Source organism: Apus apus, chromosome 8 (genome assembly GCF_020740795.1).
Source record: "Apus apus isolate bApuApu2 chromosome 8, bApuApu2.pri.cur, whole genome shotgun sequence".
Classification (NCBI taxonomy): Eukaryota; Metazoa; Chordata; class Aves; order Apodiformes; family Apodidae; genus Apus; species Apus apus.
Genome location: NC_067289.1, coordinates 21,964,733 through 21,988,197, shown reverse-complemented (window position 1 = coordinate 21,988,197; position 23,465 = coordinate 21,964,733). Strand labels below are relative to the sequence as shown.

Below are 23,465 nucleotides of genomic sequence, written 5' to 3'. Positions count from 1 at the left end.
AATTATTCTGTCAGTTTAACATCAGCCATCTTTAAGGAGTTCCCCTCTTAAATTTAACAAATTAATTATTTTACTTCTAACAGCTGTAAGCCAAAGCAATGCTGTGAGAGCTTAAAAAAAGACACAGTTAAACCACTGAAGCTATGCACTGCAGTCATGAACAGCTTGAGGGCATGATTAAGAAGCACGATGTCTGCAGGACTAACAAAGTCCTGCTCAGGACAACTGTAGAACTGCACATAAAAGGACTGTGCAAATTACACATCTGAAGATGCCACTTAAAGAAATACAGCATGAACTGAACACAGAGCTGCTAAAAACTGACACCTGAGCACGTCTAGAATATGGATAAAGTAACTGAAAATGCATAAAAGATGCATGATAAAAGATGGTAATTAATAAAAGAATGAATGCTAGAAACATTTCGTCAGTTTCATCTATATCTATGTGAGCATTGACTTGGATCTTTAGATTTGGTGCTCTTAAATCACTGACACAGATTTTAAGCTACAATAGTGCCCTGAATAAAGAAACTAACGTGAAAAATCAAGTAAGAAATCATGTAAGGGATGAAAGCCCAGGGAGTGACTCCTGCAGCAGCCTGAAGAGTCACTAGAGCTTGTGGAGCGAGCAGCTGCCCCTCACAGCACCAGGAGTGGGCTGGGACCGGGATGACCTGCAACACGGGATGACTGGCGGGCGCTGGAAGCGCAGCCAACGCTTCCGAGAGAGTCATCACACTTCTATTTACTGTTTCTGTAGCACTAATTTTAACCACGCAAATTGAAATACCAAAACCTGTTCTGTTTTTTCCAAGTAGCTACATAATGACCACGAGGGGTTGAGAATGGAGGGAGAGCTTTTTCCAGTTACGTACCGAGGTCTGCGACATGCTTGACTGCTGAGTGACACTCCCAGTGGGGGAAGTGCATTGCCTCCCACCTGACAGGCTTGCCTAAATAGCAAGAATATGGGTCAAATATTGAAATCAAGAAGTGTTTAAGTGATGTTCATATCATTGCATAAACAGTCAGAAATGTCCCTCTCTACCATTACCTTTTCTCTGAGTTAACAGTAAAAATTCTTTACTCACTGGCATTAGTTTTTAGCAAAGTGCAGTCACACCATGGAATGCCATCTGCAAGGTGCTAATTGCCTTGAATTCCTACCCAATTTCAGGCATTCAGATTCTTGCAGATCAAGACATGAACCAAAACTGTTAGAGGTAAAGTCTATTAGACTGTTAATGATGGAGCTACCTGATCAACTCACTACCTGTCATGATCAGAACTTAAAATGTGAAATAATTTAAAACTGTCATTATTAAAACTCACATCACAATTTTTATTATGACTAGACTCCACTAAAAATAAAACAAACTTTATAAATGCTGTAAGGAACACCCTCATATTCTAGAAGGATAATTTATGCATGCACATCTGGTGTTTATAATGGTACAGTATTCCAGCCCTTCAGCTGAAAACAGAGTGGTTCAGATTTCTGTATTAACAGACTGCTTAACAAAACTTCTTAGCTTTTCCCAATCTGATTTTCTTTGCTGTGCCTCAGTAACCGTCTATGCACACACAGATCCATCACAAAGAAACGACAAAGCAATTATTATAATGATCTAATGGAAAAGGCATAGAAGAGAAAGCCAGAAGCATGGAAGAGTCAGTCTCAGTTCCAACAACAGCTATATATCTGAAGCCTTTATGTCTCTTTTAGCATTCCCATGTGTAAATTCATTAATAATCACCTATCTCTGCAAGATAGTTTTCTTAAGACAAGGTCAAATGAGGGAAAGGGAAATCTTTCCCCTGCCTGAGTTTTTAAAACAGGTCTCCTATAGTGCTCACTAAGGATAAAAGCTGTGCTTCAGAAATTAAATGTCATTTACCTACATTTCCACCCTGTTAAAATTGAATTTTGCCATTACTTATAATGCAGCCAAATGTGTGGCAAAGCACACCAAGATAGCAGATGTTCATTATTTTTATTTGATTTCACCAAGACACGTTGCTATTCATTGCTTTCCCCATCAACTTTTAAAGAAAATAATGGGATGAAGATTGAAGTAGTCTATTTTTAACATTTTACTACTGTTTGATGATTTACATGATGCATTATAATGTATGCAATAAAGCATGGAATGGTTGCCTACTGGAGCATCTACGACACTGGACAAAATCCTCCAAATAGTCTGGAGGAAGATACAATTTAAAAAAACCCAAAGTACTTAAAATATAACAGTGAATTATTATGAGGCATTAAGCTCAGGCACTTAAGCTGTTATAATGTTTGACAACGCTCTAGAATTGTAGTCCTACTCTAGGAAGCAGTAACTACACCGTTCTCTTTCAGCAATCTCCGCTCTCACCTGTGGTACAGTTGCCAGACTCTGAAATTGGGTACTGCTTAAGTGCTGCTGCTGCAAAGCAGCAGTCTGCAGCATTAGATGCTGCTGTTGGGCTGCATACATCTGCTGGAGGTACTGAGCAGCTGAGCTAGGAGGACGATGCAAGGCCTGCTGAATAACCTGTGATGAATCAGTAGGTAATTAATTACAATTACAAAGTACACACCATGTTAACATGATGCTGAAGTTTACCTTTACAAGGAAATGATACCAAATGAATTATTTTTCAAACCAATTACTTAATACTGAACTTGCTCCATCACTGTTTTCAACCAAGCCACAGAATATAGTCAACATAAATATATTAAGGTTTTCAAGGAAAGTCTGACAATCAGCTGACAATACAGCATCATCCACAACACAACATCCAAGCCTCTCAGGTTCTTGGCAACAAATCCTACACAAAGCTCTACTCTTTGAAAGAGCAAGATGGTGTGAAAGACACTCAATTATCACATTCAACAGAACAGACCACACAGAATTCAAGAACAGCAAGAGGGGGCCGGATCCAAATCAGCACTTACACATTTCTGGATCCCTGATGATGGTCAAACAAACAGCTTTATTTTGTGCTATTCTGTAAAGTTTAATGTTAATTACCCCTGAGGGAATGGAGGAAAACACAAACTTTCTAGCACAGCATTTCTCCCTCACTTATTTGGGAGGCAGGCCTGTACCCTGCGCTATCCTTGAGTGGTCTGATGCCCTTTGGTGAATGGTACCTTCTGCAAACCAGCAGGTCAGACACTGACAAAGATGACAGCAATAAGAATGGAAAGTTAATCCTGTTCAAAGTATTCTGCAGTGCCTGCAGTTGAGAGCAGTGAGCACCTCGTGGGCCCGTACCTGGACGGCGTGCCGGTCGGAGCCGCTGTAGACAGAGATCTGGGGCAGCTGCGTCCGGGAGGTGGAGGTGGTAGTGATGGTAGTTGTGGATGCAGAACATGTTGTTGTGCTTGGTTCATTCTCCATAGCTGTGCAGGATTCGTCCAGCCTGGCAGAATGGATGTAAAAGTGGTTCACAAACAGGAGGCCACTACACATACTTTAAAGGCAAAAAAATTCTAAGCTTCACTGAGATAGAATAATGGACAATTTTCAAATGGATAAGTCTGTAGCATTTGCTATTACTTGATGGAACGTGTTGAGAGATGTGATTGTGCTGTCAAGAACAGCAATAGGGGATCAGTTCAGGAATACACACAAGACTGCCAGGAAGCTGCAAAGCACTGCCACATCCCTCTTCCCCACAGCACGGAAACTGCTGGCTGACCATTCTGTACCTTCAGTAAAAATCAACAGGGGCCTGCTCTGCTTGGAAAGAGGTGGAAAGGATGCAAAGCAAAACACTTTTACTTTTCACAGCAGCATCTCTCAAAAGACAGCAAGAGTCAAGGAAGAAACTCCCTATTTAAGAATCTCTGATCATTCCTCTCCAGCCTTAAGGGACTTCCCTCTGCTGCAGAGTACAACCTCTCTCCCCAAATGTCACCTTTAAAACTGAAATGAATCACGTATCTCAATAGATAAAGTGTGTTTAGTTTCTTCTTCAGTATTAACAGGAAATAGCACCATTGCTGTTTACTGATTTTAAAAAGGATGTTAGAAAAAATGGCAGGGGAGAATGTGTGTTTCCTTCTTTCAATAAGGAAGGGCTCAGAAAAATAACTGTTGAGAGAACTGCAATGTACTAGGTAAAAAGCAGCATTGCCAAGTGCTTAACAAACTGCCCGTCGGATGCTACATCAAACAGGAACATAATTAAGAGTTTCAACTCACAGCTGAAAGCAAAATGCAGTGTTGTCAGCCTGCAACCTTTGCCTCTCAAAACATGACTACTTCACAAGTAGAGAACTGCACATGATGCTGTAGCTCCCCAGAACTTGGAGCAACACAATAGATACATGGTCACTGAAGGACCTCACGCCTATCACTATATTTTATACTTGCATATGTTTTGCCATCGAAAAAAATTCATGGCAATAAAGCATGCTTCAAAAGCTAAGATCTCTTCCACTAGAAAGAAAAAATATGGCTTTCCTGTTAACAATTCAGATCTGTTGTGCATTATTGATGCCATTTGTCTACCCAGATTAGAATGCAAGCTAACACACGTGGTAAACTGCTTCAACTGCAATAAAACCAACATCACTTCTAAAATCACTCTAATTTCACATAATGCTAATGAAAAGGACCTTAAAAAAAACCTCCTGTCTCCTCCAGAGGACATTAAAAGCACATCAAAACATTTACACCTACAACTTGTCTAGCTAGTTGTAGCAGAGTTATGCAACCAGTCAAATTAGACTAAGAAAACAACACCGGGTATTTCATATCCTTCATTCTCAGCCACGTTTTACATTTACTGAGGTGTGCACTGTATCCCACTCCATCAGAAGTTCACCCCACGAGTGCTCTTAATCCTTCAGCTGAAAGCACCTCATTTTCAAAAATAGTTTTGCCATTGCCCAGTTTGCTCCCGCAATGGATGTGCAAGCAAAACAAGGAACGAGCTCCTAAGCCTCTGCTCGGCGCGGCCTGGCGCCGAGGTGCATCCCCAGGCCTCCCAGACCCCGCTCAGAGCTGGCAGGAGCTCCCCAGCCACCCCTCCGTCCCACCACAACACCGCACACCCCGCAGCACAGAAGCCGTGTGCCCTCTTCTGGCTGCAGGAGCAGGTAAGTGCTCCAACAACCACCCTTGCCACAAACCTCTCTTCCACCGAGAAGCAGCATGCTTAAGGGGAGGAGGAAATACAGGAAAGTGGCTGTTTTTAGCAAGAAAACCAGAAATCCGTTGTAATTCAGCAGATGGGTGTTTTATGATAGAGAGCATAAAAACCATGACAGGCTTAAAGTTAGACTGCCTTTTCAGTCTCACTTTCATCTACAACACTATACTCAGAGACCACTTTGAATTATAAAAAACCCACTCAGATACAGTTGAAAATAAACTTCTGAAATGGTTCTATGAGGCCTCAACATCAAAAAGGCAAAACTCCTAACGCCGTAAAATCAATTTTGTTAAACACACGATGCAGATCTTACGACGTTGACTGAACCGCTTCAACTTCAAAAGAACCTCTGACGCAAAGATGCAAAGTAACTTCTGGAAAACGCGTTGGACTCCGACAGGAAACAAGCACTGCACGTTTAAGCGAGCCCAAAATACAAATCACAATAGAAAAACTATATTGAAAATAAGTATTTATTCAAGTAGTAACAGCACGAGACACAACTCCAAATACACTGTGCACAATGTAAATCCTCAGAAGTTTTGTTCTCGTCATATTTTTTGGTCAAAGCAAGTCTCTAAAATAAAAAAAAATACCGGTCATTCGATGCTAATCAAGTTAAACTACCTTCGTAGCAGGTACGTATGGCGCTACCTGCGTTTTAGAAAGTTTGGTAAACGTCACGGTAATAACAAATAATTACACTACTGACCATCTGCAACCGTATCCAGTATGTGAGAACAGTCTGCTGTGTTGGGTGGTGGGTTTTTTTTTTTTTCAGTATATAATTTATCTTTTTTCTTTCCACTCACGACCTTTCCTTACAACTCCAAGGGTACAACCCACAGAAAATAAAGGGCAATTCCCTCCGAGCCGAACCCCTGCAAGCATTTTTCCATGCGACCGAAGGCTCCGAAATACATTCTCTCCCTTTCCCTTCACTCTGGCTCCGACGCAGGCCAACCCTGCCCAAACCTGCAGGGTTTTGCAAATCCGTTTAAAAGCAAAACGGCGCACTCAGAACGGGGCTCTGTGGAGACCGGACCCAGGCGGGGCAGTGTCCCGCAGCCGCACGGCCCGGCCGGGCCCGCCAGCCCGGGCCCCGGGGCTGCTCCGCAGGCGCAGGCGGGGCCCCCGCCGGCCGCTTCCCGCCCCCTCAGCCCTTCTCACCGGCCCGCGGCCTCACCCCGCCCAGCCCCGCCGCCCCGCGCCGCCAACCCCCCTCAGCGGCCCCGCGGGCACCAGCCGCCGCCGGGGAGGGCGGAGAGGTGGGCGGGAGGGGAGGCACCCGCTGCCCGCCCGGCGGTCGGGGCGCTCTCAGGGCGCGGGTCCCCGCCTCCGCGCCCCGCCCCGCCGCGGCCTGGCCGGGCCCGCCGCCTCCGCTCCCCGCCTCCGCGCGTCCCGCCGGGAGACTCGCCTCGCACCGGCCGCTCACTCCGCTTCCGCCATCTTCTCGCCTCCCCCGGGGGCGGGGCCGCGCAGGCGCGGCGCGCGCCGCCGCCGGGCACGTGACGGCCCGGGCCGCCATGTTGCCGTCGGGACGTGGCGGGCGGGCCGGGCCGGGCTGTGGCGGCCCCGGGTCGCGGCGAGACAGCGATTGGCTTCGCTTTAGCGCGGGCAGGCTGCGGCGGGAGCAGCAGCCCGGCTGGGATGAGCGCCCAGGGCGGTGCTGAGCGTTGGGAGCAGCACGGCAGCTCTGCTGGTGTTCTGGGAGAGCGGTAGCGTTGAGCTTCGCGCTGCCAGGGACTGTGGAAAATAAGCTTTAATTATGTTGGGCCTTAGCTACAGCAGGAGAATGACGGAGGTGACGTCTGTTGTTTTGAGGGTGCTGCTGGGAGGTTCAGAGCAGGCACATACCTGCCTGTTGGTGCTTTGGCTACTCCCGGAGCCCAGCAGCTCCAGCCAGGACAGTTCTGACTTTCCTCAGGGATATGGAATGAGTCTTATAGCCTCGTTAACTTAGCTTTCTGTTCTTTCCTACAAAAGGCTTTGAGCCTTTCCCTGCTGTGGGGATGTGCATCTCTCCTTCTAAATCGACTATAATTGATAAGAGGTTAATTGATTCCTGTCTGTACCTGCTGCATGTTACCAGGCATGGATGAGCAAAGCCCAACCTCCAGAAAGACAAGGAGCCATTTATACCACATAGGCTTAATTAAAATCTTACATGGGACATCTTGGCAAACTCAGTACCTCGCCCTCTCCACAAAATGTCTTCCTGTGATGAAGAAATGCCTTTTGTAACTTTGAATTACATAACATTATCACACAGCCTCTAGGAATACTGGTATTTTCAAATTTGCTCATATTCTGAATGGTACAACACGAAGCAGCTGTGCTGGACAGGGATGCTGGCACATGACACTAAGTCTTTGAGAGAACCAGTTGTGTGAGTGAAAATGAAATTGGTTTAAAAAACTGGTAAGAGAACAATAGGAACAAATAGTCACCGTAGCACAGCAATAATTCATTCTGCAGTCAGGTTGCTGTTTCCTCACATCATGTGGTTTTACCAACTGATGGACATAAAGGAAAAAAAAAAATGCCAGATGTACAGCAGCTAGTTGAGATAGGTACTTTGCAAATAAAAGAATCTCAGCAAGTGTCTTGAAGAACTGTGATGCCTTCCAAGGCATTATAGGTGAGCTTGGACTGTTGAAGGATGATGTGGCCACACTGACCACAGGCAGACTGTCGAGATAATTTACCAGGATGGTATGAGGATGACTGGTTTCTTGAAAAGGTCATATGATTCAGTAGGAGAAAACAGGAATTTTCATAGTTTAAAAAAGGAGATACAAGGAAAATGAAGACTCCTGCTGAAATACTTGTGAAGATGTGGTAGGAAATAGAAAAAGATACTCTTTAAGTCCTAGTTGCAAGATAAAGGTGAATTAAGAGACAGCAAGGTAGGACTTCCTGTTGTATGAAAAGGATGTAAGACTGGGTGGAGCAAATAGCTTTGTTTTGAGGGGAAAAAAAACCCCAACAACCGCTGCAGGAAGGTCAGGGAGGGTGAAGAAAGTTCTGTCCTTTGGAACCACGCCTCAGGTAAACAGCAAATAGAGCTGTAGGTTATTTTATCAGCAATACGAGTAAGAACAAGGTGTGTGGGTTGAACATGGCAATTTCACGTAGCAGCCTGTGACTGAGCACAGGAAAGCTGAGCTCCTCGCGGCTCTGCTGGCAGCACCACACGCTGATGTGACTGGAGGGGCAGTCGAGAAAAGGAAGCGGATTTATTGTAACAGAACAAAGGTTCCCTGTTTCTTGGGGTTGGCAGAAAAGTCAATCTGTTCGGGAGCTGCTGGCCAATATAAATATGTGTTATCAAATAAGCTGTTGATCTATTGTTAAATAGGCAAAGCTGGAAGGAAATACTGCTTGCAGTGATAAGGTCGCTTATGTGACGAAGTTTTAATAAAATACCTTTTTGTCAACCATTCCCCTTAAGTAAAAAGCATCCTTCATGTTTCTTTCTTAAAATACAGCCTTTAAACACACGGTAAGTAGAGGTTCACCTGAACTGAATACATTGCCATGCGGGCAGTGAGTGCCCTTGGTATGAAATCTTCATAATTCTTACATAAAATATTTTAGTTGGCAGTAGTTGCACGAAACACATGGGTGTTGCTCCTGCACAGCTCTAGCGCCTGTCGGCCCCACGCAGGCTGAGGGGTTTGTGTTACAGCCCTGCGGCTGCTCTCCGGTCAGGATGGTAGCGACAAAACCAGCGCAGCAGCCGCGGGGGGAAGGAGCGTGGTTAGACGCGCCCCAGGCCACTCGGGTGGCAGCGATGGGTTTGGTTGGAGGTGACAACCCAGCTAGAGCCACAGGCTGCGCTGCCCCTGCCGCCGAGCGAGCAGCCGGTTTCCGGAGCACGGCTGCGGGCGCTTCGGGCTCGTCAGGCCTCGCAAGGACAGTCCTGTTCACACCGAGGTGAAGTGGCAGGTTTTCCTCCCTCAGCGCGGCTCTGGCTGCGCTGCAGCCCTGCAGCCCCAGCCGCTGTCCGAAGCCCGGCACCCAGGGCTCAGCAGGGGCGTTCCGGCGGGCCCTGCCCCGCTGCCCGATCCCGCCCGTGACTGCGGCCCCGTCACGGCGCTCCCCGCCCGGCGCCAGGGCAGCGCTGCCGCCCGGCCTGCCCCGCGGCGGGCCCTACCAACTGCCGGGGAGCCCGCGGCGCGCGTACCCGCTCCGGCCACGGGGAGAGGAGAAGAGGAGCCATCCAGTGGCGTCTGTCCCGCCTGCCCTGGAGCCGCCCGCTCCGCCGGCTTCGCTGCGGGGGCCCGGCGGCCCCGCGGAGCCCCGGCAGAGGCCGCCTCACCCCTCCCGCCTCCCCCCCCGCGGATGGCGCGTTCCGCCCCACAGGTGTGCGCCGGGGCCCGCGCGGGAGAGCCCACGCAGCACCCAGACAGGGGGGGAAGCCCACGAGGCGTGGCGCCCGCCCTCCCCGGGCAGCACAGCTGCGGACCGGCCGCTCCCGGAGCGGCTCCTCCCTCCTGCTGGAGGCGTGCCCGTGCTCCCCGCCTCCCCCGCGCCGCACGGCTCCGCGCTCCCCCCGGCCCCTGCCCGCAGCTCCCCCCGCCCGTGGTCCCGCCCGCTCCGGGCCGGCGCCGTGAGGAGGGGGCGGCGCCGCGGCGCTCGAGGGACGGCGGCGCGGCGGGGTCGTGCAGCCGCCTCCCGCTCCCCCGGCCCGCCCGGCCCCTCGCCCGCCCGCCCGCCGCCCCGGGCGGGATGCCGACACAGCGGGACAGCAGCGCCAACAGCACCATGTCGGCTCCGGGCGGCGGAGGGGGCGGCTTCGGCGGGGACAGCGCCCACCAGGTCCGGGTGAAAGCCTACTACAAGGGGTGAGCGAAGGCGCGGGGCGGCGGCCGCCGAGGAGAGCGGGGGGGCGACCCGGGGCTCTCGGGGCTGGGCTGGGCTGGGCTGCCCGCGGTGAGAGCGTCCCGGGCTCTCCGCCGGTGGCCGGGGTCAGCCTGTCCGCCCTGCCCGGGCTTGCAGCCGCAGGTTCCCGGCAGCGGTGGTTGTTCCTGAACGCCCGGTTTGCGGTTTTACTGTCGTGCTAAGGTCTCAAGCCCTGGCTGTGCGGGGACTTGCGAGGGAAGAGGAAGAAAAAGGAAAGAAAAAAAAACAACCCGCACCTGAAGAGCCGCGTTAAAAGGGCTTCTCGGAACCGAGGCGAGCCTGGCGGGGCTGGGCTGGGAGCAGCCTGTCCCGGGTGCCGGGTCTCGGCGGGGCCGGGGGAGCCGGTCCCGCAGGGCTGAGCTCCCCGGGCCGCTCTGCCGCTGCCGTGGCCTTGCTGGTAAACAGGGATGGACCTGAGGGGCCCCTGCCCTGCTCACCCGGCTTCCCTCGCACCCCGAGGCACCGGCTGCGGAGCTGCTGTCGGTAACGAGCGCGTATGTCTTCGTGCTTCGCTGGGGCACACGTGCCAGCGTTCATGCTGCGAAAATAACGCTTCGAGTCCGGCTTTGGTCCTGGTCTCTGCGTGTGAAGTGAGACGCGGCTCTAAAGGGGAGAGGGTGTTTGCATCAGAAACCTCTGTCATCAGTTTTTAGGCTGGTTCCTGGGGTCTAAGTGGCTTGTGAGGGAGTCTGGGAATGGTACCTGAGATGTAGCTACTGCCAATTGTGCTTCTACTGTCAGGAAAAAAATAAAATTGCTAGAGGTCTGCACAGCGAAAATCTGAATGTTGCTGGTCTAATTCAATGGCTCTCCAACACTAACATACAAGGGAGAGGAGGTGTTCTGCTTTGGAATCACAAGCCCCTATTAAATAGTGGCAGTTACAGGATCTAACATTAAAACTTTGAGTGCAAGGGTTGATGGTGGCTCATCGGGCCATTAACTTTGAGAGGAGGTGATCTAAGCAGAAAAAAATGTAGGTTGTGTTTTTGGAGTAAGATTGAACACATGATACTCTTGATAACTTCCTCCAATTATCTGTATTAGGTACGAGAGAAGATGCATTACATTTATAGTGTTAGCTATGTGGTATTCCTGGCTTTATAATTTTAAGGAGAGAGAGAGAAATGATGCTGAACACGTGGTATTTGCTACGGTGTTTGGTTTCTAGCTTGTGTCTGCTTTGGGGCTTTTCTTGACAGGAGTCTAGAGAAGTGCTGTAGACTGGCACAGCCTGTGCCTTTAAAGGACGTGTGGAACACTGTCAAAGTAATAGTATGTGAAATTCTAAACTCTTTGTTTTACAGTCCCTTTAATCCACCATTTCTTAAGGACTCAGAGGTGCCCCTGGCTATCAGCTGGCACTTGTGTTCATTTGGTCAGGCAGTGAACTCAAGTGGGGACCGTTCTGGGTTAAAACCGTTTATTTTTCTTTTGCTGGGTCAGTTTTAATCTTGATCATTTCCCCATACAATCACATGAGTTCTTGCTTTAGCACAGGGAGGCTATGGTGGAAGAACAAAGAGAAAGCAGCTCAGGGTTGTGGGGCTGAGGAAGAAAACAGCTACATTGGAGAGGAATGCTAGCTCATGACACTTTAAATATTAGGTAATGATTTCACAGATACTGGAATGTTTCTTTTGAGTCTCATCTATTGAATTTTATCTGTTTAATCCAATTATCAATTTACTTTTAATAATGACACTGAGTCATACAGGGTGTTGGTTAACCATTGTGAATACCAATAAACAAGCTGGATGCCTTAGTCATGATTTGTTTTGAGATCTAAACAAATTATTCTCTCCACTTTCTTGCAACAGAAGGGCTTGTGCTTCTCAGACTAGCACTATCAAGAAGTGGATATTGAAGCAAAACACACTTAAAACCTTCACGTAACACTGAAACAACTTAGAGACTGAGGATATAAATGCTGAGCATTCTCCCCTTGTGTCAAATAAACTGTCTCACGATTAGAGCTGGATAAAGGACTTCACGGGAAATAGTGTTTATTTCTCCTAATTTTGTTTTAATAGAAGTGTTTAAGTGGATTGTTGCAGTTACTGTGAAAGTATTGCTAGGAAGGTCTTTTCAAGTTCCAGGAGGTTCCAGTTACGGAAAAGAAAGCCACCAACTTAGAAGCACGGATTTGTTCTTGAAAAGGTTGGGAACTGGATACTCACCTGGGGCTGGAGACTGTGCTTAGTGACTCCAGCAGAGCCCAACCTGAGCCCCCAAACATCTCTTAGTCTGGCCTGGAGCCTAATTGCTTTTCTCAGCCAAGACAAAGACTTTGCCGAAGAACTCTTTGAAGGGTCTTTGTTTCATTCAGCTGTGCAGTGGCAATCCTTTTATCTTAAATTCATGAAATATGTAAAACTAGGAAAGGAAACTTTTCTAAATTCAGCAGACATAACGAGAATAAGAGGGTAGGATTTCCTGGAGACTTGGGAATTAGGGCATTAGGCCGAGTTTATCCAGGAATTTCCTTCTCTCAGGGAAGCCATGCTTATCTTACAAGGGTGGTTGTTCAAAATGGATAGGACTATTTTCAGCATTTTGAAGAGTTACTGTAATCGGTGTGTAACAGAGGTTCCTGAGTGAGTTTTAGGAACTGGGTTTATTGCATCAAATGTTTACATACACTTTTGTTGCTACAATAACAAAGTGTGGCAGCTTCAAACCTGTGGCACTGAACAGCATTTGTAATTGCAACCATTTCGGCCTTCTAATCTAATCTCATTTGTTTTAGATGCTTTTTGTCAGTTCAGTGCAAGATGCTATTATATCCTCAACACATATGGGGAGGATTGCATTGTAGCAGTAGGGAACAGGTAGGATTAGTGCACTGCTTGTGCACTAGGAATCCTGTAGAATTAATGCTGTTGATTTAAAAAAAAAGAAACAAAAACAACCAACAGATTTGGAGAATAATTTTTCTCTCATGATGGGAAGGGCCAGCTTGCATTCTTTCAGTGCCTGACATAGATTTTGCACGGGTTTAGCTATGTATGCTGTAATGTAGGTTAGGCTTTTGATATATTTAAAGGCATAGGTTACCAGTGCTTTGCCCACCTTCAGTTTGGGTTTCTTCAAATGAAAAATGCTCCTGGCAGTCCCCTCATGGTAAACTGCTTCTTTTCTTCATTTTAATACACTTACATGAGTGGGAAAAGGGGTGGGGGAAAAATCAGTTTTTACTGTAAAATCAAAATGTACCTCCATAAATACTTCCAGGAAATTAATTTCTTAAGCATCTTGTCTTTATATTATTCTTTGTCTTGAGCACTTTCAATCAGTTCTTCAGCTCACTGTCTCTTGTCTGTTGAGGATGAAGTTCCACACAGGATATAGTGTTCACCTTAAGAAAGCTTTGGTTTGGGCTTATGAACACATTTTCATGCCTTCTTGTATTTTCAAAATCTATTTAATTTTCTGGTGATACATTTTTTCCAGTAAAAAAAACAAAACAAAACACAAAACAATTACAGGAGCAGGCAATTTGAGACTTCAGCCTTCCCCTGGGGAGGGAGATACTTCAGATTTTTCTGAATGGCAGGGTCTGCACCTTGAGGTACTGAAAGATACTGAAACAGCACAATTCTCCAGGAGTCTTGTCTGGGTTAATTTAAGGGACCTATAATTAGACATTATCAAAAGCTTTAATGACTGATACAGGTACGTGATAAACGTGGATATGTAGGTCATATGTGATTGTGTCTATATTTCCACAGAATATGTGATAGCTGTATTAGGCTGCAGGGGAAACAAAAGTCAGAAGCAGTAGTCTCTTCATACAGTGGATTGTTCTCTCACAGAATTTTAAGCTCGGAAGTAGAAAATGAGATACAGATATTGAATTGCATTTAACTGTTGGCATTGGTGTTTGTTTCTTTTGGTTTTGTTTTGTTTAGTTGGTTGTGGGTGTGGTTTTTTTTTTTTTTAAAAGGCTGTTATGACTTGGATGATTTGCAGAAGAAAAGACATGAGCAAAGCTGTTTGATTTCAGGAAAAGTGAGGAAGATAGTGATGAGGTTTATGGCCTTCTAGAAGTATTTAAAATCTGTAGTGTTCATGTTAGATTTACTGTTTGCATTTTCTCAGCCTTCCTGTGGTTTCTCTTTTACTGATTCTTACACTTGGAGGATATTGATTCAGACAGGCCTTTTAGTAGTAGTATGAATAAAACGATCCTTTATTAATATTTATGGAAGGTAAAAATTACAAGATTTTAACTGAAAGTAATTCAGGGCAACTACTGTCTTGTTTATTTGTGTGTTTCCTGCTCATAGGTCCCCTATTAAGACCTATTATAATAGTACTAAAGCAAATTCTAAAAAAAACCTGGTGCTTTCATAGTAAGAGTTAGTTGACACATATAAATGTGATGGTGCAAAGGGTGTGCTTGAATCAGATTTTCTTCTAGTTTCCTGTGTGTGTCATGAGGAGACAAATCAGGATATTATGCCTTATAATGGCTTTATAACATTGTTATTAAAAGCAGTGCATAAGCTTATCTTCATCACAAGTAAAGGGCTATCCTCAATAATTTTTCCCCTATGTCTTAGTGAAATAAAGCACTTTGTATTTTTTTTTTCATGCAAGGCAGCAGGCTACCATCCACATTGACTTTCCTTTGTTCTTTAACTTAGTTAACTATTTTTTGTTTAAAATGCCCAATTTCTTCTCAGTAGAGTTGAACTTTGTCTTAGCTTGAGTGAAAACAGCTTTTCCTAGTGAAGACATGGTCAATGTGGCATTAGGTGCAAGAAGTGTGGTAAACACCATATCATGCAAAGGTGTGATGGCAGAGCCACTCCGAGAGCTGTCTCAGTAGAAAATGTCCATGTCATCAGTACAGTTCAGATGGCAAAACAGGCTCGTAGAAAGACCTGCAGTCAGTTTCCAGGTTACATAAAGCTGGCTTCACATCTCTAGAAAAAGTGTGCTATCATGCTTACATACACCTCTCTCTTTCTCTCTGTCTTTTTTAGTATTTTCAGTCATGGCTTGTGGTAGGATAAGGGATACAAACTGGAACACAGGAAGTTCCACCTCAACATGAGGAAAAACTTCTTTACTTTGAGGGCAACAGAGCACTGGAACAGGCTGCCCAGAGAGGTTGTGGAGTCTCCTTCTCTGGAGACTTTTAACACCCATCTGGATGCGTTTCTGTGTGACCTGCCTAAGGTTGGTCCTGCTCTGGCAGGACTTGATCTGCAGAGGTCCCTTCCAACCCCCAACATTCTGTGATTCTATTGCTATTGGCTAGGATTCTCTGAAAGACTGATCAGTGTTTGATGTAACAGACAGTAAGATCTTCCAAATGCATTTAATGACTGTCTGATGCATGTCCTGTTGGAGGTATTGGAGTAGTAGTTCAGAGAACTTGCTTCAATTACAAAATAATTAAAATCTCCTTTTATTGGAAGGGCAACTATTCTGCCACTTGAAGGTAACAACAGGTTGATTTTTTTTTTTCCATTGATATGAGCTTTTATAGGTACAGGGGGATTGCTGGGCTGTTCAATGGGGACTCTTTCTATTCACTGTAGTACAGATAAGTCTATTTTAAGAGTACTTGAATTACTAAATTTGAAAAACTTCTGAACAGCTTTTACTAATCTCTTTTTTTTTAATCGTCAGTTTTTACTAGAGCATCAGTTATTATGGTCCCTGGGGATTATGGTCTGTCACCTAATTCATCGCTCCTGCTTTTATCATACCTTCTCCTTTACTGAATAATTCAATCACAAAATCACCTGCAGTAGTTAAAATACTTAATTCTGACTTCTCAGTGCCCTTCAGAGCTTAAGATTTTGTTTAAGAAACTATTCCAAAGTGAATATATCTGCACTAAAATATGAATAAGTGAATAGGTGGTAAACTTCAGCACAAAATCAGTGAAGTTGCAAAGTAAGCAGTGCCTTATTTCCTTCCCTGAAAAACAGGAAATACAGGTTGAGACTTTGCCTCCTCATACAGCCTCCTGGTTTCTCTTTGCTTGATGCCTGTGTGTCTGTAACAGCAACACTCTATTAAAGCTGCCTCTTCTCACAGAGACCAACCAGCTTTTGGTGCTGGGGTTGCAGCTTGTGCATTTTGAGAAGTTGTGAAGGGAGACCTTTGTGATGCAGAGAACAGTTTGCTTTGTGGGATGGGTGCAGTTGGGTGTTTCAAACGAAGCCAAATTTGCCCCAAAGTGCTGTCCTGTGTCTAAACATTGGGGTCCAAATATTGATTTGTCTTGCATTTTTTCTCGTGTGGAAGGAAGAGGAGCAGTTCCTCCACCAATTCATGTGGCAGCTTTTTTTGACTTCTTTATTTGGATTATTAAAGAGCTGCCATTTCACTACCCTAACCATTTACTGGAGTCTTTCCCTCACCTAAACTAACTCTGATCATGCTCAAAAATCCAGAAGTAAGCTAGCTGTTCTTCTAGAGTGCTTAGAAATTGTGAGGTTGTTTTAGTCACGCTGCTGAACTTCAAGGAGCCTCAGGCAAGCATGTTCATCATGTGTGTTCCCTGCCACTCCTGAAAGTGGTTCAGGTACCACAGTGTTATGTTAAGTTGTGTACTTGATACGACTCTGCCCCTGCACAAGATTATTTGAAGATGTTTAACTTGCTGATAAGTACACTTCAGTCTGGTAGGTATGTTGACATGAATTTTGACCAGATGTAAATTTCGTTTGTTGCTTCAGTTTCCATCCCTCCCTCCATTGTGCTGCCTGCTGGCACCAACTGAAACAAATCCCAACTGGCTGAGGTTTATATGGGAAGATTAGTCTCATAGTTCAAACATTGGGCTTATATCAGATGTTTGAAGAGAAGTGTTGTAAACAGCCTGCTCTGTTTTTTTCGCCACCTTTCTCTGCACTGTATCTGAAATCCTTTGTTTAAAGGACTGCAACCCTGGGTCACCTGTACCCCTGTCAGGCCCAGCAACTGCCAAGACAGTGGGTCAGCATTTTATGTTAACGTATGTAAAACACCAGGTTAACTATTAATTGTAACAGAAATATCCATCCTGCATAAAAATAAAGTAGTGAATTTTAGTTCTAAGTGAATGCCTCTCTGTCCGCCTTCCCTGTCATTGCAGTAAAGCATCACAGGTCTCCTTTTAAAGGCACTTTAAATATTTGGAACAGCCCCCAAATCTGCTAGGAAACCTGATTAATAATTTTCATTAATGTTTCATAACACGTATACCATCAAAATTTAGTTGGAGATGATGTATATGTTCTTACAACATTTTTATATCTAATAACAAAAAAAACCTGCTCAAGAGAAAGCAAAACCAGCAATAACTTCATAGTGTTCTTCAAAATTTTTGGAACATTGAATTCTTTGATTTCACTTCTTTGTGTGGTTAATATTTGCAGCAACTCACTTCATAGTTACTTTGGCATTAAAATCTTAATTTTTTTCTTAAGCATTTAACCCCGAAGGGTTTAATGTCAAGTAGTTGGTAATAAAAATCAGTTGGAGCCTGACTTGACTACAGTAAGGGAATTTATGTGCTAATGTTTTACTAACATTACTTATTGTTTTTAGGGGTCTGCAGCAAGGATGAGTTTTATACTAGTGGTATGTAGAAGGTGTTAAGAGGCATTGAGCAAATGCAATATATTGCAGTATATTTTATCAAATCTATTTTTCTTTTGCTCAGGGACATCATGATAACGTATTTTGAACCTTCCATCTCATTCGAGGGGCTGTGCAGTGAAGTTAGAGACATGTGCTCCTTTGACAACGAACAGCTTTTCACCATGAAATGGATTGATGAAGAAGGTAAATTAATGCTTGGTCTTACGACAAATATTTGATCAATATGTTCCTCAGCTCTCTAGCTCTCCTCTCCTTTTCATCTTTCCCTTCCCCTCTGCCTTCATAAGATAAGCTTATAAAACATACTTCATAACAATGATTTTAGAAATAGTAAATCTGACTCTAGAAATAATGGTTATCCAATGCCTTTTTAAGTGGATCTTACTGGAAAAATTGTTTCAAATTACTTAGCATGGAGAGCTGTATTTTTATAGCTGAATAAATAAAAATTCAGTAGTTATCAAAATATTAATTTGATGTTAGCATTTCTTAGAGAGGAAATAGAAAAGCTTCCCTTTTACTGCTGAAGAAGCTCATGGTTTCCATTAAGTCTTAAATCGTTCAGAGTTAAACTAACTTTAAATGGTACAAAGTTCAGTATTTATCAACAGTATTTATACAATTCAATATATAGTTGAGATGGATGTGTAACCAAACCAGTTATATTTTGAGTGTTTGTATCATCTGTTACTTCAGCAACTTAAAGTCTCTCAACACACAATTATTAGTAAAACTTTTTTTAACTATTAAAAGGGAAATTACCTGTCCAAGTAGCTCCTCATCAAAGTGTGGTGGTAGCAGTAGTAGCCTTGGCTGAGAACCTTTGTCATTTCCAGCTATTATGTTATCCCTGTTAAAGTCTACCTTAGGTGAAAGAAGTTCAGTCTGTTCTGCCTTTTCCTTAGAGGTGAAAGAAGTTCAGTCTGTTCTGCCTTTTCCTTAGCAAACGTGGTCCTGTTCTGAGCTGGATGTATACATTAGGAATCTTTTTCAGTGGTTATTTGTAGTTCCTCTTTTCTTTGTGGAGTTGGTGCGTTGAGCTACACCAAAGAGATATGTGGATTATGAAATAGCCGTTGAGTTATTTTAACTAAGTACTTGATGCAGTACATAAAAGGCCATAATGTGCAGTGATTTGTTGGCAGTGATTAGTGTTTGTATGCAGTGATTAGCATAAATGGTGCTTATAGAACTGTTTCCTCCCCTTCTCACAGCTGTTCCATTCCAAGTGGGCCAGTTTATCCAGAGCTTAAAGCAAAATATGGACCAAAACTGATTTTTTGAAGTGCTCTGTGGGCAGGTGTGTTGAACATTTTGTGGGCCTGGGAATTTGAGCAGGTTTTCTTTCTTTATTTTTTTTTTCCTCTCATTATTCCCAATTTGTTTACACCAGACAGATGCAGTAAACCAAAAAGGAGGTTTATGACCAAATTTCTGTGCATAGTTGAACTTTTACTACACAGTAAGCTTAGTGATTTGTTTTTCTTGGGGCTAATAGACTTCTCACTGAAGAGGGAGAGTCAGTCATAGTAAGAAGTATGTATTTTTTTTTAATGAAACATTTGTAAAAAAAATTTTATGCAGATCTAATAGTTTACTTGAAAGATCCATTCTGTCTCATTTTCTGCTCTCCAGAGACAGGTTTTTTTAAAAAAGGAATGCTGCTGGTAGACTTTATGCATTCACATAGGATTCCATTTTCACAAACAATCAGTGTTTGCTTTGATCATTGACTTCCAGTTTGATGTCAGTAGAGAAAAAGTTAAGCTGAGTGTGGTTTAAAAAAATCTCCATGTATTTATTATGAGTAATTCTTACATCTACAATGAAGGGCCTCTTGCCAAGACTGCTGCCTCCTCTCTTCCTCCTTCCACCAATGTTTAGTGTTTTCAGTTGTTTTTCTTTCTAGAAACTCATAGTTTGTTTTCCTGGAAAATTCCCCTGTTGCATCCTCTTCACTAACACTGTAGTTCACTCTTTAATAATAGTGTGAGGGGCTGTGTGTACACAGTGGACTGATGCTTCTTACACTGCTATCGCTGCTTCTTGAGACAAGATATGGTATCCAGGCCATCTTTTCACTGCTTATCTGATCAAGCAATTTAGTCAGTCTGTGCCTTAACTGGATTTGACTGGCCACTGGCATTTTTATTTGTCATTTACTCAGTGTCTTCTTGGTCTTTGTAAGATGCAGAACATCTTCTCTGATTACTTCTGTTTCATAGAGGTAATGGACACACAAAGGCAGATCTAATTTAGTTGAGTGGAATAATTTAAAAAAATGGTTGGATCCAACTGGAAAACAATTAACTTGATTTGATTCTAGGCAGATTTCTATTTTATCTGTGTGCAGTCAGTTCACTGAGCCTCTGCCTTGTGAAATGTACAGTAGGTTGAAACTAGCCTGCTGTTTGTGTTCAGTCTGTTGTTTCTTGCTACATAGTTCAAAAGTAAACATTTTCCTGAGTCTTTATCTCAGCTTTTAAAGAAGGCTTTAAAGGAGGCTGCCAAATTCTTACTAGTCTGATCTAGACTAGTAAGGGAGAGGATTTGTAGCTCATCTGTTTTATGTACCTAGTTAGCACTAAAAACACTTTGTGGATTAAGACTTCTGTTATCCCCCTTTAGATTTTTTTTTTTTTAGTGAAATTGTGAGTCTGTTGGAGAGGAACAGTTACATGCTATTAACTTTGTCAACTGAGTTGTGATCACCAGTAAACTAGTGTGGGAATGGAGTTTAATTCTGAAGTTTCCTACTGAAGTCTGTAAACCTTCAGTTCCTAGTCAGACGCATTGTGTATGTTCTCAGGATCCTCCTTTTCTTCTGCCAAAAGGAGAAATGTTTGCACAGGTGTCAGAATCAAGCAAAGAAAAACTGGTTGGTTGATTCTCATAGTGAATAAATCCAGTTATTCCTTCTCCTCCCTTGTGTGAATTTGTGCAGTGGGTGGGCAGGTTGGTGTCCAGATAGGCTAATTTTGGGGGGAGACAGTATGGTGAAAAATTACTACAGCTGGCTTAGAATAATAGTTTTGAGCATGTTGATATGCAGAAGAGAATAAAGACAGAAGGCTGCAAATGGACAATGCAAATGCATTACTAATATTTTAACAATGTGAAAGAATGGATACAGGAGAGAGAAAACAAGTTAACTGGAAAAACTTTTGTAGGGTGAATTGTGAATACCCACTTGCCTGCTAAGTGTATGGTTCTGCTGAAAAGCCTTGGCAATGCCCATATTAATTTTGATATCTTGTAATACAAAACAAAAAGAGAATAGACCCATGTCCTCAGGTTTTAAACTTACCTGTATGTCACAGTTGCCCTGATGTAGTTAAAAGTTACATAGTGAATCTGAAAAGTATCTTTGTGAGTGTTATTTTTTTAAATAGAAAGTAGATCTCTGCAGAGATCTTAGCCCTAAACTGTTACTTCTGAAACAGATTTCTTAAAGTAATCCAATGCAGTGTTGTCAGAGAAACTTTAAAATACATTCCAAAGGCTTGTGTGATAATCTGCTCTATCTCAAATAGTGAAACAAGTAGTCAAAAAAACCAAACCTCAACCACAAAGATGCAACCAACACACACTTTCTTCCTGCCTGGGTGCCCTTCCTTTAAGGGATTTTACTTCAAGTAGCCCTGTGCATGTGAAAATATTTGTTAAAAATCAGAAAAATTGAGTGTTTTCTCTTAGGTTACATGGTTTTTCCAATGTATTGATTGAGGTTTTAGGAAAGACTAGAGGTCTTATTGTTCTTGTACCTCCCGCTTAAATTCTTGGCAATGTTGAAGCAGCTGTGAAAATAGAATTGACTGAATTCTAAATGAAACTTCATGAAGCAAAGTGGACTCTTAGAAGGATTTTAAGTGCAGGAAGAGAACCTGCACCTCCTGTACTGAAATGATATGTAACCATGCTTCCAGCAGACCAAACCAGTGATGTTTTGTGGTTAAGATCTTCTTGCCTCTTAGGAATATCTCATATTTTTATTTTCCCTGAAAGCATTCAATGTGACTATGTTTTCAGATGTACTCTCTGAGCAGCACTAAATACAAATACTGCCAAACGTGAGAATATTTTCCTGTTTTGTTAATTATCTTAGAACTGACCTGAGGGAACTGTTGAATGGCACAGAACTAAAGGAACTGAGTTTCGTATTGTTCTCTTTTCTTTCTACAGGAGATCCATGTACTGTTTCTTCTCAGCTGGAGTTAGAAGAGGCTTTTCGGTTGTATGAACTAAACAAGGATTCAGAGCTTCTAATTCATGGTATGGTGAAATTCACTGTATTACTTATGTTTGTGCCTGTGGTGAAGTGGAATTTTTACCCTGCATTGTCTGTGTCTTTTGCATGGCCTCCTCAGTTGGAGCCTGGTGTGGCGTTCTGTCAAGAAGCTGCTGAAGACCGTGCACTCTGCTTTTTGGCTGTCAGCACTTTGTCCATGGTCTTTATTGAATTAAAGGAAGGAAAAATATTTCACTGATCGTTTATTAATGAAAGACAGCCCCAGTCTCATTAAATCATCCCTTTGTACTCCTGCTGGTAACGAATGGTAGGAGGTATATAGTGCAGAGTCCTACACTTTGTTACTGATAAGTGCTTCACAGCAGCATCTGTATTATGCAAAAAGAGTTTGAGCTCCATTGTGATGCCAGAATAGTCAAAAGTTTGGCTCTTGTAAAATTAGGTCCTGTAGACCAGATTTGAACCTGATAATATCATGCCCCTGTTTGATGTGTAATTGTTCAATTTTTATTTTGAAGGGATATATACCTATTTTGGTTGCTTCTGCAGTATATTTTCTTACCGTAGGTACCTTTCTTACAAACAGAAGATAGATTTGAGTTTAACAGAGATTATAGCAGAAAAGCAGGGATCACTGTAGGGTTACACTGCAGTGTATAACATGGTATTTCTGTAAGTTGACCATTCGGAAGGAACAGCTTTTCAGCTTCCCACAAAGACTTGTAAAAAGAGGAAGAACATAATTGGTTTCTGTATATTTTTCACTGTTTCTGCATACATAACTTCAGAATGCTCTTTGATCTGCCCTTTCTCCATTTATTTTTGTGTTTGATAAGCTTTGGATTAAAGCAGCACTAGGGCTATTTCTCCCCAGTTTTACTTCTCTCTGGCAGTTACTGAAGGTAAATAAACTGAAAAAAGGACTAATATAGACAAGATCCTATGTAGCTGTTAGGACCCTGTAGTATAATACATTATTGTCAAGATTTTCAAATACTGACTGTGATCGTTGGTCACATGAGAAACCAGAATCATTACTTATTTGTAGTTTCTTTCTTTAGGAAATAACTTTTATTCTGCTTTTTGCTCGTATTTCCCACATGGATCACTGTTGTGTCAGCAAAAAGGTTCTGTGGCAGCTTTGCAGCTCACCTGCTCTTCCACAGGGTTTTAGTAAAATGAGTCTGTGCAGTCTTCCTGAGTAGTTGAATGCCTTTCAGAAGTGTTACATGTAACCCAAAGATTTATTTTCTGTCCAAAATAAAAATTAATCAGAAGTTAATGTTTTTCTTGCAGTATTTCCTTGTGTACCAGAACGGCCTGGCATGCCTTGTCCAGGAGAAGACAGTAAGTAGGCATCTTAGTTAACAAGTACAGAAAACCAGGAATTCAGATTTCCTGTTTTAGAAGATGTTTATTTTCTATGGTTTGGCATCCTACACTTACAAATATTAATAATGCCAATGTTTACAAATTAAATATTTAAAAGTAAGAGAAAGTCTTTCTGAACTCAAATGTTGTTTTTCATTTCTGAATCATTGTTAATA

At 43.4% G+C, this 23,465-nt stretch overlaps 2 protein-coding genes across 7 annotated transcripts in view; one reads left to right on the top strand and one right to left on the bottom strand.

The window, feature by feature from the left end:
- The window catches only part of PHC3 (polyhomeotic homolog 3), a 32,952-nt gene extending 26,343 nt beyond the window's left edge, over positions 1-6,609 (bottom strand). For 3 of the 5 annotated variants that reach the window (XM_051626950.1, XM_051626952.1, XM_051626954.1), the window contains exons 1-4: positions 5,866-6,309; positions 3,266-3,413; positions 2,381-2,539; positions 878-955 (exon numbers count right to left, since the gene is read on the bottom strand). In XM_051626950.1, the coding sequence (XP_051482910.1) occupies positions 878-955; positions 2,381-2,539; positions 3,266-3,391 (363 nt within the window). In that variant the 5' untranslated portion in view covers positions 3,392-3,413; positions 5,866-6,309. Of the gene's footprint in view, positions 1-877; positions 956-2,380; positions 2,540-3,265; positions 3,414-5,865; positions 6,310-6,570 lie in introns of those variants that run through there. The other 2 variants (XM_051626951.1, XM_051626953.1) reach the window with 2 other exon arrangements.
- Positions 6,610-9,785: 3,176 nt separating this feature from the next.
- PRKCI (protein kinase C iota) overlaps positions 9,786-23,465 on the top strand; it is a 28,802-nt gene continuing 15,122 nt past the window's right edge. The window contains exons 1-4 of one of the 2 annotated variants that reach the window (XM_051626541.1): positions 9,786-10,003; positions 17,731-17,852; positions 21,852-21,941; positions 23,215-23,265. In XM_051626541.1, the coding sequence (XP_051482501.1) occupies positions 9,888-10,003; positions 17,731-17,852; positions 21,852-21,941; positions 23,215-23,265 (379 nt within the window). In that variant the 5' untranslated portion in view covers positions 9,786-9,887. Of the gene's footprint in view, positions 10,004-17,730; positions 17,853-21,849; positions 21,942-23,214; positions 23,266-23,465 lie in introns of those variants that run through there. The other variant, XM_051626542.1, reaches the window with a different exon arrangement.